The sequence below is a fragment of the Pavona decussata genome, unplaced genomic scaffold, assembly GCF_977016875.1.
Source record: "Pavona decussata unplaced genomic scaffold, jaPavDecu1.1 SCAFFOLD_188, whole genome shotgun sequence".
NCBI classification, from domain to species: domain Eukaryota; kingdom Metazoa; phylum Cnidaria; class Anthozoa; order Scleractinia; family Agariciidae; genus Pavona; species Pavona decussata.
The window spans coordinates 318533-334130 of NW_028145597.1; the positions used below are offsets into that span (position 1 = coordinate 318533).

General features: G+C 39.3%; 1 protein-coding gene across 1 annotated transcript in view; it reads right to left on the reverse strand.

Moving 5' to 3' along the window:
- The window catches only part of LOC146462426 (protein virilizer homolog), a 42093-nt gene that overhangs the window by 5411 nt on the left and 21084 nt on the right, over positions 1-15598 (reverse strand). Inside the window, exons 24-47 of the mRNA XM_085085660.1 lie at positions 14919-14986; positions 14752-14790; positions 14432-14509; positions 13853-13895; positions 13449-13529; positions 13233-13307; positions 12668-12748; positions 12092-12154; positions 11484-11592; positions 10212-10321; positions 9168-9496; positions 9004-9076; positions 8180-8247; positions 7664-7732; positions 7024-7132; positions 6113-6203; positions 5678-5734; positions 5298-5393; positions 4455-4569; positions 3502-3573; positions 2988-3148; positions 2408-2470; positions 1280-1523; positions 489-591 (exon numbers count right to left, since the gene is read on the reverse strand). Of these exons, the coding sequence (XP_084941786.1) occupies positions 489-591; positions 1280-1523; positions 2408-2470; positions 2988-3148; positions 3502-3573; positions 4455-4569; positions 5298-5393; positions 5678-5734; positions 6113-6203; positions 7024-7132; positions 7664-7732; positions 8180-8247; positions 9004-9076; positions 9168-9496; positions 10212-10321; positions 11484-11592; positions 12092-12154; positions 12668-12748; positions 13233-13307; positions 13449-13529; positions 13853-13895; positions 14432-14509; positions 14752-14790; positions 14919-14986 (2397 nt within the window). The remainder of the gene's footprint in view (positions 1-488; positions 592-1279; positions 1524-2407; positions 2471-2987; positions 3149-3501; positions 3574-4454; positions 4570-5297; positions 5394-5677; positions 5735-6112; positions 6204-7023; positions 7133-7663; positions 7733-8179; positions 8248-9003; positions 9077-9167; positions 9497-10211; positions 10322-11483; positions 11593-12091; positions 12155-12667; positions 12749-13232; positions 13308-13448; positions 13530-13852; positions 13896-14431; positions 14510-14751; positions 14791-14918; positions 14987-15598) is intronic.

Here is a 15598-nt window from a genome sequence, read left to right on the forward strand (position 1 = left end):
GTTGCGCTGTTTACATCTGTTATGATTGCTCAGAGTAATTACTTTGGTTTTGGTTTTACGACGCTGAATTTGAAACCGCTCAAAATCATTTGACGATTTACTAAAAACGTTTTGGGCCATTTGATAGATCGGTTTTCTGGATTAAGACACTGAAAGAAAAAAACAAACACACAGCGCCAACCAGTCTCCATATACTTCACTTAAAAAAAAAGACTTTTTATACTTTTTTCAGTAAATCGTAAAAGAGTTGAGTAAACTTACAAAATCGTATCAGCATTGAGCTCACAAAGTAAAACCTGATATTTTACGGGCTTTTCTTATTTTTTGTTACCCTTAGTTTGTTTTTATATTATTCCGTATAATGTACCACAATTTGTTTGTGTTTTCGACTGTAAGCAGACCCTTTTTCTCATGGAAAGCCAATGTTAACAGCCCCCAATAACTCGTGCAAGATCAAAGCATTTTACACACGTCATCACCCGTTTTACCTGGGTCTTTGTCAGAATCGGCTTCTGATTTACTCAACATAACTGTGAGAACTCTCACTGCATCTAACAATGGCTCCAAAGCTTCGTCTTCCTTGCAGCTTTCCTGAAACAAGATCGTGTAATCATTACAAATGGGGGAATTAAAGATACAGTGAACTCTCTCCACGCCAGACGGAGTTTCAAGAACCTATAAAATGCTACAACAAAGTTTCAGGACTATGCGGGATTTCCAGGACTTGTCTGAACCCCCTTAATTCCAACTTTAACACTAGAAGCCTTCAATTCAAATTAATGTGGAGTCTTTGCTCGGCAGCCATTTTGAATAATTCATACAGTGTCAGCAAGTGGAAGGTGCAACAGTGATTGTGACGTCTGAGGCGATAGATAAAGTTCGGGAATTCTTCGGAGCCTCCGATAGCACGCCGAGCTAGGACACTAAAACGACTAGAGTTCCGAATGGTTTCCGACCATTCCTCAGTTCTCAACCTATCATCGAGCCTCATTCAATGGCGGTGGCATCAGTTCTAGGCCTCACTCAAACCTGACAAAATAGCGGCCTCAAAAAGAACCAATCGAGAGTGAGTTTCCTACAACGGACTTCTTTTTTGAATCAAAGTTAAAGTGAGGGCCACCTGTACTTTGGGACGATTTTTTTCTGCATAAATCTAAAATTCTTATAGCCTAACTAAGAATCTGCACCTCAGCACAATTTCAAGAACTATATTGTAGAAGATACCTTGCACCGGTACAGTACTGGGAAATTACAGGAGTACACTGCACTTGCCACAAACCTCGAGTCTTTTCTCCAGTGTTTTAAGCGGTCCATCCTCAAGCGAGCTGTCGAATTTAAGGAAGGTTCTCATCTGACCAACACTGATACTGATTTCATTGGTTCGTTTCAGTAGCTCTTCCTCCATAGCGTCCGGATCCTCTTGGTCTGGGATCACTTCAGAGGGATCTTCAGGCAGCAGTAGCTGCAGCAGCTCGATGGTTGTTGATAGTGCAGACAGGTTATCTGGGCCAGGAATGCCATTCCTGTATAAGCATTACCAGAATTTCAGATCTTTATGTGGGCTTGGGTTTTCTCGTGTGGGATGGTTGTGAATGGAAAGGCTCTGACGAAGTGCTAACACTCGAAACATCACCAAGCGAATATCTTTTCACAGTGGCCGATTTACTTTTAATTATCAACTCTGTTGATAAAACCAAACATTCGTTTCCACCACCCACCCCCCCCCCCCCCCCCCCATACGCAGCACCACATTGTCTTAGAAACTTTCCACCTTTATCTCTTTGAGATACTTGTGGATCGTTTTCACAGAGTAAATAATAGTTCAGAGTCTCTACTTTTGCTACTAAGACTGCCGTTAAGAACTGTCTTCTGCAGGACAAAGCTTCTCTTCATCCAAAAGAGAGCCAGTCATGTGAAAGCGCCTTTTTACAATAACTGTCCAAATTCCCGCGCGCTGATTGATTCATAGCTATTGTCTATAAGAGTACAGACAATAAAAATGACATCAGATGTAACGTGCGCGCTTTCTTAACGGAAAATAAAGCTAAATCCGATTGTATTTTTCCATGTTATTGTAAAAAAACAAATCGACGGTACTTTTCTATGGTCTATACTCTTACAGATCATAAAATGACGCCATAAAATGTTCCAAACTTGGCAGTGAAACCACTCGCCGCACTTGAGTTTTGATCATTCTATGATGTTATTTTATGGTCCATAAGAGTATAGACCATAGAAAACTGCCATCGATTTGTTAATTGGTGTAACCACAGTTATATCAACAAACTTAACGGGCACCGCATGATTTTAAGAAGCTTAAAGGCATACCAAATATCAGATAATCCAATAATTCTTACACGGTACCGCTCTACACAACAGAACTCGACACACAACAATAACCACTTACTCAAAGGAGGAGGAAAGTCTTTTGAGAAGTCGATAGAACACTTCGCTGTTGTTCTCCAAAGCTCTGACAAAACAAACAAACAAACAAAAACACGATTGATTGAACAGTTTTGAATATTAGTCGATTAGATTTTAAAATTAAGTATAATGCCTTTTTCAAAGAAACGAAACATATTCACATGAGTGCTTTTCGCCTCGGCTTAAGACGTTCATTAAAATTTATGTTGAGTTAGTATAGCACAATATGTACCTTGATAACAACTTGTTAAAGAGGTTAGCAACTTGATAGTTAAGTTGTAGGACTAAGTCCTGTACGGGTTTGGATCGACTCTATTGTTGTTTTCTTTTTTAACCAAACGACCGCAACCTTGAAGTGAACATAACAATTTAGCCTTACACTAAGTTAAGCGACCTAGGGATATTATAAGAACTGCCACTATTCCCTTAACAGAAATTGGCTTCCTTTTAATTTCACGTACTGTTTAGTAAGTGTTCCGCTTTTCGTATTTTCACAACAAAATTCCTCTTTTACTATCTGAGATAGAAAATACTGCGAGAAGTTCTAAACAAAGTCGACATACATTTTCTGGTGATAGACGCCATAGTTGTGCTCTGTCAGAGTCAGCAAGGTCCTCAAAGCCAGCAGTATGGTGGCAAATGACTGCTTCTCTGATCCCATATGTTCCAGCAGCGCCGCACAGATCACTTCTAACATCTCCTTGTCTGGTAAAGTATTCGCCAACTAAAGAAAATGAAAAAACACTAAATAAAAGGTTTGCTCTGTACAATCAATGAAACCAATATATCATTGGCTAAAATTCAATCCCAGTCTACGATTAAATGATTTATGATAGGGATCTTGCTAAATAACGTGACTGAACATATCCCCATCTCTTCTCCCGGAGGGAGACGAATCGCCGAAAGCGCAAAATCACGCACCGCGAGGTACCTAAGGCGTGGATTTTTGCGTGCATCTTGTCTCTTCCCATGTCCTTTTTATGGTCCTCGTTCGCTCCAGCGCTTTTGCGCAAATGACCAACCCAAACAATACGGAAATGTTTAGCGTTAAGGTAACAGAACGACCAAGGTACTTACATGCTGCTCGGTAAAAGGAGTTTCAAATGGTATCAAGCTCACAGTAGGATCACACAAGGACTGAACGATGGACTAAAACGAGAAACAATGTCAGCCTGCTATCACTTAAGGCCACTACAGGGAGAAAATCCGGCAACGGTGGGTTCAGACAGAAAATTAAAGTTTGCAAACTCAAGTTGGCCAGCACAAGTTGGCGCGTGTGAACAGGCGCAAAAACAGCTGGTACATAGAACTACTCTTTATTCAATGTTGACAAACTCGCATATGACGGGTGAATGCTTGTAAGACATATTGTTTACTCTTGATGCAAAAAAAAAAACAAACAAAAAAAACAAAAACAAACAAAAGCTATGGGAATTTAGAATTGAGATCAAAGTGGAATCTAAGCAATGATTGGAAGTTTATGTGCACGTTTATTGTGTAAAGACATGGGCTATTGAGGAATAATTTCCTGTGGTGCTGGTTATTATGCTGGACAATGCGGTTTAAACTATTAAGTCCGTAAGGGAATCTCCAAAGTATAACCACTCAAATAAAAGCTATTGAGAGGTACTTTCCTGTGATACTGTTTATTAAAATTGTACAAGCTGGTTCTATCTTTTGCGTGTGTGCACGAAATCCTAAAGTGTGACCATTTAAATGAAAGCTACTGCGGAGTGCTTTCCTGTAGTGCCGTTTATTATGCTGTACAAGGTGTTATTAGTCTGTGGATAAAATCCTAAAGTGTGTCCACTCAAATGAAAGCTACCGAACAGTTCTTCCTATGGTGCTGTTTATTAGATTATACAAGGTGGTTCTACCGTTTGAGTCCGTGGATCAAATCCGGAAGTGTGACCTTTCAAATGAAAACCTTTCAGCAGTTCTTCTCTGTGGAGTTGTGTGGTTTTGACACAGTGTTTGCTGTTAAATTCAGTTTTAAACTTGGGTACTTTTGGGAGTAAAAGGGTTCATACCACAACACAGTACTGTGATCTGGACACTGTCTGATTCTCCGAGTCTCCCTTCAAACATGACAACATTGACGGCAGAAGATTGGGGAACAGCAGATCGTCGTTCTTAGCATTTCCACTGTGAGCAAAAAGTACAGTAACAGAATTAAAGAAAATAATTTGAAATAATAATAATCAATGCTTCAAATGTGAGTGACAACCAAATCATTTAAAATACACGTAGTCCGTGACTTTGCCCTGGACTTACACTTTCAGTTTGTGGTTCAGCCAGACGGACTGAATATTACACAGTTTGTGCAGACAACCAGGATGCTTACTATTTACGCAAACCACCCGGATGGAAATTTTCGGCATAAACACGAAATGATTTAGCTTGTCTTAACAGAAGATGGATAACATGGAAAATGTATGAACATCAGCTGTAAATCCCAAAAAGAGTAATAAAAATGCATCACTTTGACCAGAAGCCCATAATTTCAGAAGTAATCCAAATGGAATGATGCGTACCATTTGATTTTCCAACTGGAATTTCCGGGTTTTCCATGTAAATGGTAAGCACCCCCAGTGTCCATAAAGCAAGACTAACTCATGTCAGTCGGGTAACAGCCAAGTGTCCGATGTCCGTATTAAGAATGTAAGAGAAAATATATGAGCTTTTCGTCGGAACAAGCACAACTGTTCGTACAATAAGCGGGTGTCCTCAAAGCGGGGTTACACTATAGTTAAATAGTGTACTGTACTGATTTGCTTTAGGCAACATTTCGTGGGTGACCAGATTCACTTCTCATAACCTGTACGCCTGAATATGTGCAGGTATTTCGAGGAGAATATAACACCACCACTCACCTAGTTTTCAAAAGCTGAAGAAGGGAGACTTTCACGGCTGGTTGGGATGACAAATAAGCCAACAAGGTCATGATGCGAACACCACCAGCGGTACAGCTTCAGGAAAAGAAAACACAATATTTAGGCATTATAAAACTGATTTCAAAATCTCTTTTTTTTTCAGTAGTAAAAATCGTATACTTTCTTAAGAGCAGTCTACAGTTTTGACGTAAAATTAGTACGAAAGTAGAAACTGTGCAGGGAATAGGGGAGTCAAATACATTACTTTCCATGCAGTTCCTCTCATAGCTTGGCTGCTAGTTCTGGGCTTTTCTGCCCTTATTTTTCCAGTGTTTACAAAACATGCGCCAGCTTAACATTAAAATATCAAGTTCCCTCACCTATTATCGTCTGTATTTGATTTTCCCATCTCGCTGTCCAGCGTTTCCAAAAGCGTCCTGATAAAAAGTAACCACAACATGCAAGACATTTGTCAGAAAGAAGTCGGTCAGTTGGTTGGTCAGATAGGCAGATAGTCAATTTGATGGTTCACTAAAAAATCCGCCTTTGTTCTTTCCTTCAAACTTGCAACACCAGTAAGTCTGTTCCCTACAGTTTGCGAACAACAAAGTGCTACGTGGTTTGGCGTTTACTAAAAGGCCAAACAGCCAAAAAATTCTACAAAATGAGCAGTAGGACTGATTGGAAATTACAGTGACGTTAGCTCCTGTTTGTCGATGGACACAATTAGAATTACATCAGATAGATCAAGGTTTGATTCAGATAGTGAATAGTAAAGGAAACAACTGAAGAAATTAAGTGAATTCACAGCCCACCTGACGATATTGAAGGCTGTGGGTGCAGACAGGTCGGACAGCTGAGAGCAAACTCTTCTTAAAACTTGCTGAAGATTGTGGCACGCTGACCCTAACGAATAGAACAATCAAACAAACCAATGATATGCCTCGCATAAAGTAACCGCGAAGAAACTGGAAGTAGGTAACATAAAACTTGAAATATTTTGATCCAGATATTGCATCAAAGCAAGAAGGTAACAACACGGTCGGCTCCAGAGATTCCTTGATTTAAGGACCAGGCCTCCTTTTGCTACTGCGCATATGTTCTGCGCACCTCGCGATGATCCGAGAAACTCGGGTTTCTTAAGGACCGCGCCTCCTAGAACAAAGATATTTTTGCGCGGTTTAAAACTATGCGGGAAAGGCAGGTCTTGGCAAGGGTTATTGGAATCCGAAAAGAAAATAAGGAGCAACTACGCATTTTTCAGAGATAATTATAAATCAATTTGGGAAATGAATCCATACATTGTTTTAGCCTTAAACGCTTTTTAGAATTATTGTTTCTTAATTATCTCCAAAAAAATGCATGGTTACCCCCAATTTTCTTTTAGGATTCCAATAACCCTTGCAAATATCTGCTTTTCCCGCATAGTCATAAACTGTGCAAAAGTACTTCTGTTTTAGCAGGCACCGTCCTTAAGTAAGGTTCTCTTCAAGCAGAGTCTGCTGAGTACAGTAAACTCTCGCCTTGCGGACACCCCGATAATACGGACAGCAGTTAAATCCCCGGCAAAAATAAATTACAGATGTTTGACTGAAATAAATTCCCGCTATTACGGACTCTCGTTGTAAAGGACACTAACTCGTGGTCCCGAGGGTTTCCGCAATAAAGGGAGTTGACTGTAAAGAGTATTGAGAGTACATGCACATGTCCAAACTCCTCACAGTACCTGCTAGATCCTTTAGTATTCCCTGTAACTCAGTGCTGAGTGGGTTCAGGTGTGCACTCCACAGCCGTCTGTGATTCATCACCTGATTTGCTTCTTCCTGAGGCATGTCCTAAGAAACAAAAACGAGTAAGATGAAAGGAAGGGGAATTTCCGGTTGTTCTGAATTTCTCAGCTAAAATGGCGGGCTATTCAAACATGGACGCTCCACAATACCGCTACAATAAGAGAGCAAAGAGGCAAATTTGGTGAAGTGGACCACCAAAAATCGCCATTTCGCAGTGCTCAGAAAAGGGTTTTTCTTTGGTAAAACAACGGATTTTTATAGTTGACGAACTAATCTTTAATTATAACCAAAGACTAAGTGAACTGACCGAAAACAAGTTGTAGACTTTGGCTTTTGAAAATCAGTGCTTTTTCGGTAGTGAGAGGACAACCTGGTGAGGTACTGGTAAAGTTTGAAACTTCCCAACCACAACAAAAACAACAACAAATAAACTTATAACTTTTTCCACCCACAGGTAGCTTTCGCCAGTCATTGTGGGTGGAAAGTAGAAATTTCTGTTATATTTGATTTCGGTGACAGAATATTTTCGGTCATGGGGTAATCATAATATTTTCCTGACAACTACATTACACATACCTCTAACGAGCGAATAGGCAAAGGTATTGGTAACAGTTCTGACAGCAGAACAAGTCCACCTAAAAAGGCCTGTTTTTACACAGGGGTGGGAAAAATAAAGAACAAAACAATATGAAATGAAGGAATGTAAAAAGAGTGTTAATATTGCTAGAAATTATGGTATATGGAGGTCTTTCGGTAACGAAATCCATGGACTATTTAGTACAGGAAACCAATGCACGAGCCTAAATTTTCTTCTCAGATTAACAGCAGCAGCTCATCCTGTCTCAAGGTTCCTTCTTTTATTTTGAATGTTTAAAGCGGAAATAAGTGCTCCTTTAAAATTAAATTCTCAATCTTGACCAGTGACTTGTCATCTTGTCCGCTAAAAAAACTTTCTGTTTGCACAACGTCTCTCTTCGCGTTAGTACATTTACTTTCGGCCAAATCCTGATCCTGACAAGATTTAAGCTTTAGCCTAAAGCAAACACTATGAAAAGAAAGATGATTCGTTTCAAGTAGAAGAAATTAACTTGCCTGAGGGGCAGATGTCGTGTATTCAAGAAGTTCCTTTAACATCAAGGACCAAATACTCTCATTTATTGCTATCACGAAAAATGGCAACAGATAGTGTTAAAAACATGACAGAGGAGAAAACACTGAAACAGTTCTCTTTAAATCTTAACACTTCCAAAAGTTAAATCTTGGGAGTCGTGAAATGTGGCTATGAATTCCGAGTCTGTTGATGAAATCCTAAAGTGTGACCATTCAAATGAAAGCTACTGAGCAGTACTTTTCTGTGGTGCTGCTTATTAAGCTGTAAAAGGTGGTTATAGCTTTTGAGTCTGTTGATGAAATCCTAAAGTGTGAGTGACCATTCAAATGAAAGCTACTGAGCAGCAGTTTCATGTGGTGTTATTTATTATGCTGTACAAGATGGTTCTAATTTTTCACGTCAACGATGAAATCCAAAGTCTGAGCATTCAGATGCAAGCTGTTAAGCAAGTATTGTTTCTGTGCTGTACAAAGAGCGATTCCGATTTGCTCTGGCAAAGGACTAACTCTCGAAACGTCAGCACTCGAATCTCTTTACGGTGGAAAAATTACCTTCTCAACTCTATTGATAAAACCAAACATTCGCTTCTACTCCACAACGCCGCAGTATCACAGTTTCTTTAGTTTCTTTAGAAACTAAACCTCTTTATGAACATTTTTACTCGTGGATAAAATCCCAAAGTGTAACCATTAAAATGAAAGAAATAGCACTTCATTCTGGAAGTCTTTGTTTGCTTCTCCATATTTGCCAACAAAACTTAGCATTTCATTCCCTCGTGAGTTAAGCCTTAAGTTACACAATGTACCTTCCTCGTGATCAGCTGACTGGACAACTGGTCTTGTAAACGTCATAAAAACACTGACAATTTCACTCTGGATCTAGAAAGAACAAAAGTAATACAAGTGAATTGAACTGAAAGAGTATTGATTAAAGCAATAAAGTACGCTTTCTCCCCGTTTTCCACTATACCTTATGAGCAAGGCTGCTAAGTTGTCCTGTCATAGGCGCAGTACACATAACCGTGTGTAGTATCATCAGTGACTTCATCAGCCTCGTATCCTTAAACTGGTATTTTCCACTGCTAAGAAGTTCGGTCAAAAGTGTCTTCACCAGCGCCAGGAGAGGTGTTATCATGGAAACCATAATCAGGGGTGGCCCCGTGTGCAGGGGCTGCCCCTGTCTCCAAGGTCGAAGAAGGAATTCTCCGAGTTTCTGAAATGTGGTGATGAAGACGTCCATAGCATTTGCAGAGAACAGCTCAATGCAAGCTAAGTTTTGGTTAAGATCTTTCTGAATCACTGTAAGGTGAACAATACATTGGTAGGTTAAAAAACTAGAAGTTATCAAAGATTATATCAAGTATAGCTATTATGGGCGCGTTCAACACCTTACATTGATTATACAAATTCAGCTATGGTGGGCTCTTTCCCGATCCGTTTAATTTCAATTTAACTTACTTAATTCGTTGTAATATTTCACTTTTTTTCCTCCGGCTTTCCTTTATTGCTAAAATAATCATCTCTTCCAAATAAGATGAATTTTTCGTCCCAAAATAATAACCGCCGTTCCAAAACAGCGCTGGCGTAGTTTGTGTACAGCTGCACACTGGCCAAGAAAGCAATTCTGTTGTGTATAGGCGCTGTAGTGTAGTAACAACGCAATTACTTCGGAAAACCAAAATGCAGAGACAAAAAGAAAATGTAGTCAAAGTTGTTGCACAGGGGAAAATCTAAATTCTGAGTATTGCGAATACTTACTTTCTTCTTCCCTCTCTCTCCCATCCATGAAGCCCCAAGTTTAATACGAGATTAAATTAGGCCGATTTCCGTGAAACCCAGATAAAAGATTGTAGCAGGTCAGACGAAGAAACACCATTCCTTTTTGCGTCACTCTCTTTAACTTTTGAAACGGTGTCAACATCTAAACTCATTAAAATATGGCACATCCTACTAATGTTTGAGGAATAAAGTTGAAACTTAACGACTTATTGGATGTGAATAATGTATAACCAACCTTCGGTAGTGCTTGACTCTTCAGCCACACAGCCAAGATGTCTAAGAACCCTTAGCGCCATCAGCACTCCACAAGCTACACTGGGCGTCGTGTTCACCTCATCTAGATGACTTCATACAAATCAGAGCAATAAATAAAAAATAAATGACTTCATTACGTGACGAAGTATTTAGCATTGTAGCGCTAATTGGGGACACTCAGCATAAATCAGTGAAATAAATATACAAACCGAACATAACATTTGTTAAAAGTCCCAACTGGTGGGAGGTACTGCTATATAGCTTACAACAATCGAGACAGGGGCCCGTTTCTCGAAAGACCCGGTAACTTACCGGGCCCGATAAGTAATTTTGGTGACAAATGTTTCTTAACAGAAGTCAATTTTTGTTAGCTTTGAATACTAGATTTTAAAATCTTATCATTCTATGAAAACACTGGCAAAGTACAATATCTGTAATCGTTCTGCAATCAGCGAAAAAACATTTAAAAATATACTTAACGGGCCCGGTAAGTTACCAGGACTTTCGAGAAACGGGCCCCGGGCCCCAGTATCTACAAAACTACACCGCCACTCTGGTGTCTATAACTGGAAGCTCAGAATATACAACACAGGTACTTCGTGGATTACACTGGCTACCGCTCAGACAACAAATTACCAACAAAATACTACTCCTTACGTACAAGGCGTTGAATGACACAAAACCAAAATATCTAACTGATCTCCTTCTGCGCTACACTCCGACTTGGCAGCTAAGATCATCTTCAAAGAATCTAATTGCAATACGCAAATCTAATCTCAAGTCTTATGGAGACAGATCTTTTCGAGTTGCTGCTCCCAGGCTGTGGAACGTGTTACCCAATAGCTTCCTTTTGTCATAAAAAACGGAACTCGCCCATAACGATAGGTTTTTTAGTGCAAAAGAAGAATAAGGCAACAGATAAACATTGGCACAACGTTCCCTGAAGGACGTGAAGGCCAAATGCAGGTGAAGCTGAACTAAAACAACAAAAAGCGGTCTAAAATGCATTACAAGACGGTTATGCACCGAGCCCTCATTTGCATTTTTCTAATGAAATGTTGAGATGATGAATCTCTTCTATATCTTCATGTCAGTTATTTGCTATAGTACAATAATTTACTTGTTTATATACAAGCATTTTCTACGAACCTTGGGAAACCTTAGTTCATTGCTCTCTTTAAGAAAACTATATGATTGTCTTGGTTAATTGCTTCCTTCCACGTCATGTTCTATAGTATTTAGTGTGGCTCACCTTTTTACAAATTCCACTAATCTGGTGATGCTTGACATGTCAAAGGTGATGTCGTCCTTCAATGCAACCAACCAGTGACCCAGTTCTATGATAGAGGTATCTGCATCACCTGAAAGATGTGAGGAACGGTTATTAAAAGTTTTTGACCCGTCTTCAAAGCCACACAACGCGTTACCAAAACAAAATGTTGTGTTAAAAGTTGTCCGTGCGCTATGTTGCGTTAAAAATCGTCGTTAAAAGTTGTCTCTTGTAACATCATCTTACACATGGCACAAAAGTATTACTTTTTAAATTCACCCAAACTCTCTTTTAAGCGGTTGCACTGAGTTATGTTGGAATAACGAAGAAATTATCCATTTCTATTACAATGCCAGCAAAATGTAACGAGGCTTCATGCAAAGAAAAATTACTCATTTCCGTCAAAAAAACAAAAAAAAAAAAAAACAAAACTAGCAAAATAGAGTTTCATTCCCCTGTTTAGATAACCTAATCTAAACTTGCCATGCAACTGGTTGTTGAGGATATCTTCTGATCACTGTTTCATTCAAAGACACTACAAAACACAATCTAATTTCCTGACAGGAGTGTCATCGCTGAACAAGCCTTACCTCTTGCTGTGACAGCTAGGAGTCTAGGAGCCAGTTTGGAAAACATTTCCACATTTTCAGACACTAAAAACACCAAAGGAATTGACTCAAAATCAGCATTGACAACAGCAACGTAAAAAAAGAACATACTTAAAACACCAGCAGTTGCCTAACAGGAGCTCGGTAACACAGGGTATCCATTTGGCACCTAATTCGTGCCTGGGACAACCAACAATTCCTGACTCCTTCGGTGCTCTCTACTTGCCCAAAATTTTCAGCTGGAACTTTCGGAGATGTTAAATGGAAAGGCTTGTTTTTCCATTCGCTTCAAACTTGAAATCTCATCGGTGGATCAAAAACGTAGGGGAGAGAGCAATAATGGCGCAAGAAGACAACTGGAATTGGAAATTATGTGCAAATGGAATCGCAATTCCCGTTCCGATCGATTGCAACGGAAAAAGAGGTCGTCCAATCTGCGTGCACCATTTGCATTCCAACCGTCTGAAATGCAAATTTTGGCTTAATGAAAAGCACCCCTGAAGTCTTTGCTTTCCTGGCGGCTCCTTAGATTTGCTCAGGCTTGATAACGGTACTTACATTTCACTGTTAACAGAATCAACACTGTAGCATATCTTGTGGAAACACACTTCTTTAGTTTGGCGTCATCTTCCGCATTTCCTAAACAAAGGGCAAAAGTGATCACCTTCAATTTTCTTTTTATAATATCACTACATATCAGCTAGCATCACTGGTAGAATTAGTGAAGGGGCCTGGGTTGCCCTCCCTGCTTCTCAAATGTAGCTCCAGCGATGGAATTTATATCTATCAGGCGATTTTTCCTCCCCATTTACCAGCTGCGTATACTAGAGATCGCTGAATCCCCCTCCCTCCCCCCACCCCCGCTATAGGTGGCTTAATGTGATCAGCGAAGTCCTCTACAATAGCTCCAGAGATGGAAGACTACCTGGCGAGTTTTGCTCCTCATTTTTCAGCTGCACAAACCAGAGATTATTGAAACCCCCTCAATTCACCAGACAAAACTGGGCCCAATGGGGTACAATTTTAAAGAATCTATTTAACACCCTCAATCCAGCCCTCAGAGTTCAGGATGTGCCACTGGTCACTAACAATAACCATTGTAATGTAAAATCAGCAAACTAACCTGTGGATTCCACAAAAGGAAGCAGGCATCTGAGATTGGTGTCCAGACTCAGCACAGAAACCACTGCAGCTTTACCTGGTACAAGTAGCAAACAACAACCGGAATAGTTAGAACAGTTACGTGATTTTGTATTCTATTGCAGATTGATAAAAATATTTATGGCCAAAACATGAAATTTGACAAGAGTAGCGGTATGGACAGCTGCTTAACACTCACCAATGATAGTGAAAGTCATGGAGTACAGAGTATGTAAAGTAGAGAGTATGTCTGCACCATCCAAGTCATTGGGCAACAAACCTACAGATAGATAAAACAATTATTTGTTTTCAACATCATATATACCAGTCAAATGTTACAACAATGATGATTAGGATAACAGGGAAAATTCCTTTTCAAACAGAAAACAGTGGGCTACAAGAGTCACACGAGTCAAGTGTAAAGAAACTCTATTGCAAATTTCTGTTTAAATGTCAACTTTGAAAACTAATTTCAACTTAAACTTGTTAACCACCAAGCTACAAGATGTATCTGAGTAGTTGACTCATGCTTTATTGATCAAGTAATCCTTGAAAGGTACCACAGCCACTAAAAATAATAACCAGAATAAAGTTGTAGCTCACCAGGAGAAAGAGACGTTAACAGCTGATCTACTGCCTGGAGAGTCTGAAATTAACAAAAATGCGACAAAAAGGTCTGTAATCAGCATGAAACCGATGATAAATAGTGCCAAAAATAAAACATCGTCAGTCAATTTTTCCTCCATCACTGATGGCTACATAACTGTTTTAAATACCTGGTAACAAAAGACATTCGTTGCATACAAGACAGTCATCTGTGCAATTTTGTCTACTTAAAAATTACCAAATCAGGGGGTTCACAAAAACTTTTAACAGGCACATGAGAGGTTAACCAAACTGGGCAGGATAGTTACAGTCAACACACCTGACCAGTATTTTTGAAATCTGATATGTCTATATAATAAAAAAAGAACATTTTACTCATTCGCTGTGCTCATTTGTAAAAAAATAATACTGTTTTTACCACTTGAAAATAAAATTCATATCTTTGTACCATCGTGTAATGACCTCTATATACGAAAGAAAAATTGAGTGAAATAACATCACATTACTTTCAATTTGAGTAAAGTAGCTACTGGGGGTGTATTGGAGACTATAATAGAGGTCCCCTTTGCTGCTTACCTGTAAATGATAAATCAACAGAAGTCCAAGTTGCTGTGGAGTGCATGAATCTGCTACAGTACTGTCTCTTAGGATTTCCTGCAGATGAAAATTAAAATAAATGGGAACTTCAGTGGCTTCCACAGAGTGGCTCTTTCATCCACTGTTTCCAGGTCGAATTGGAATTTGGAAATGTTAATTTTTGCTGATGTTCACACAGGGCACAGAGGAGTCAAATTTGATGTAAATTCCGGCTCTATTGCTCGGAAAACTGTGCCACAAAGTATCTTCTTCTTCTGGTAATTACTGGGGCTTAAGGCTTAAAATATGATAGTACTAACATTTAATGGTGGTGCCTCGCTGTGGTGAATGTCTGCTTCCTGAAAGACGAATGGCAATCACTATGAATATCATAACCCACTACAATAATCATCATCACCATGGTCAATATAACCACCGTCTAGTGATTAATTTAATGTTTTACTATGCAAGGGATACGGTTACTTACGGTTGTTTGAGTGAGGACACGAATCAAACCATTGATTGTGTCAGGATGTTCTGACAGAAACAGTAAGCCTGCAAAACATAAAACAGAAAATCCTTCTTATTGGGTTAGGATCAAAAGTACCCAGGACAAGCGACTACTAGTGAGAACTGGTTAAATAAGTTGAGAGTCTGACGTTTTGCCAAGCATCTCTATTGTTTACCTAACAGATGAATATATCAAAACTAAGAATAAGCAACATGAAAGTGTTTCTGTTAAATGAAAAGCTGATTACTGGCATTATTCAATTTGTCACTACAGAGAACAGCAGGCTACAAAGTGAAAATAAAAATAAAAGAAAATAAAACTAAGCTTCATTAATCTGACTGGGACAACTAATAACTAAACTGTATTCCTCCAAACCCTGAACCTATTTCAGACCAAAATAAATAAATTTTCTGGTTTCCCTTTTCAGACGAGGCCTTCAAAATCCATTACCTACCCCATTTTCAGACCTGGTTTCAAGAATCCACACCAGTTTTCAGAATTCACACCCAAAAAGGTTAAAACCATACCCTTTGGGGCCACACACACCTATATAGCTTGGGGAATACACCCCCACCCCCTCCCCACATGCAATTGAACTGATTACCTTCTGCATACTCATAAGTAGAATGCTTTAACAACCAAGCTAAACCGTCAAT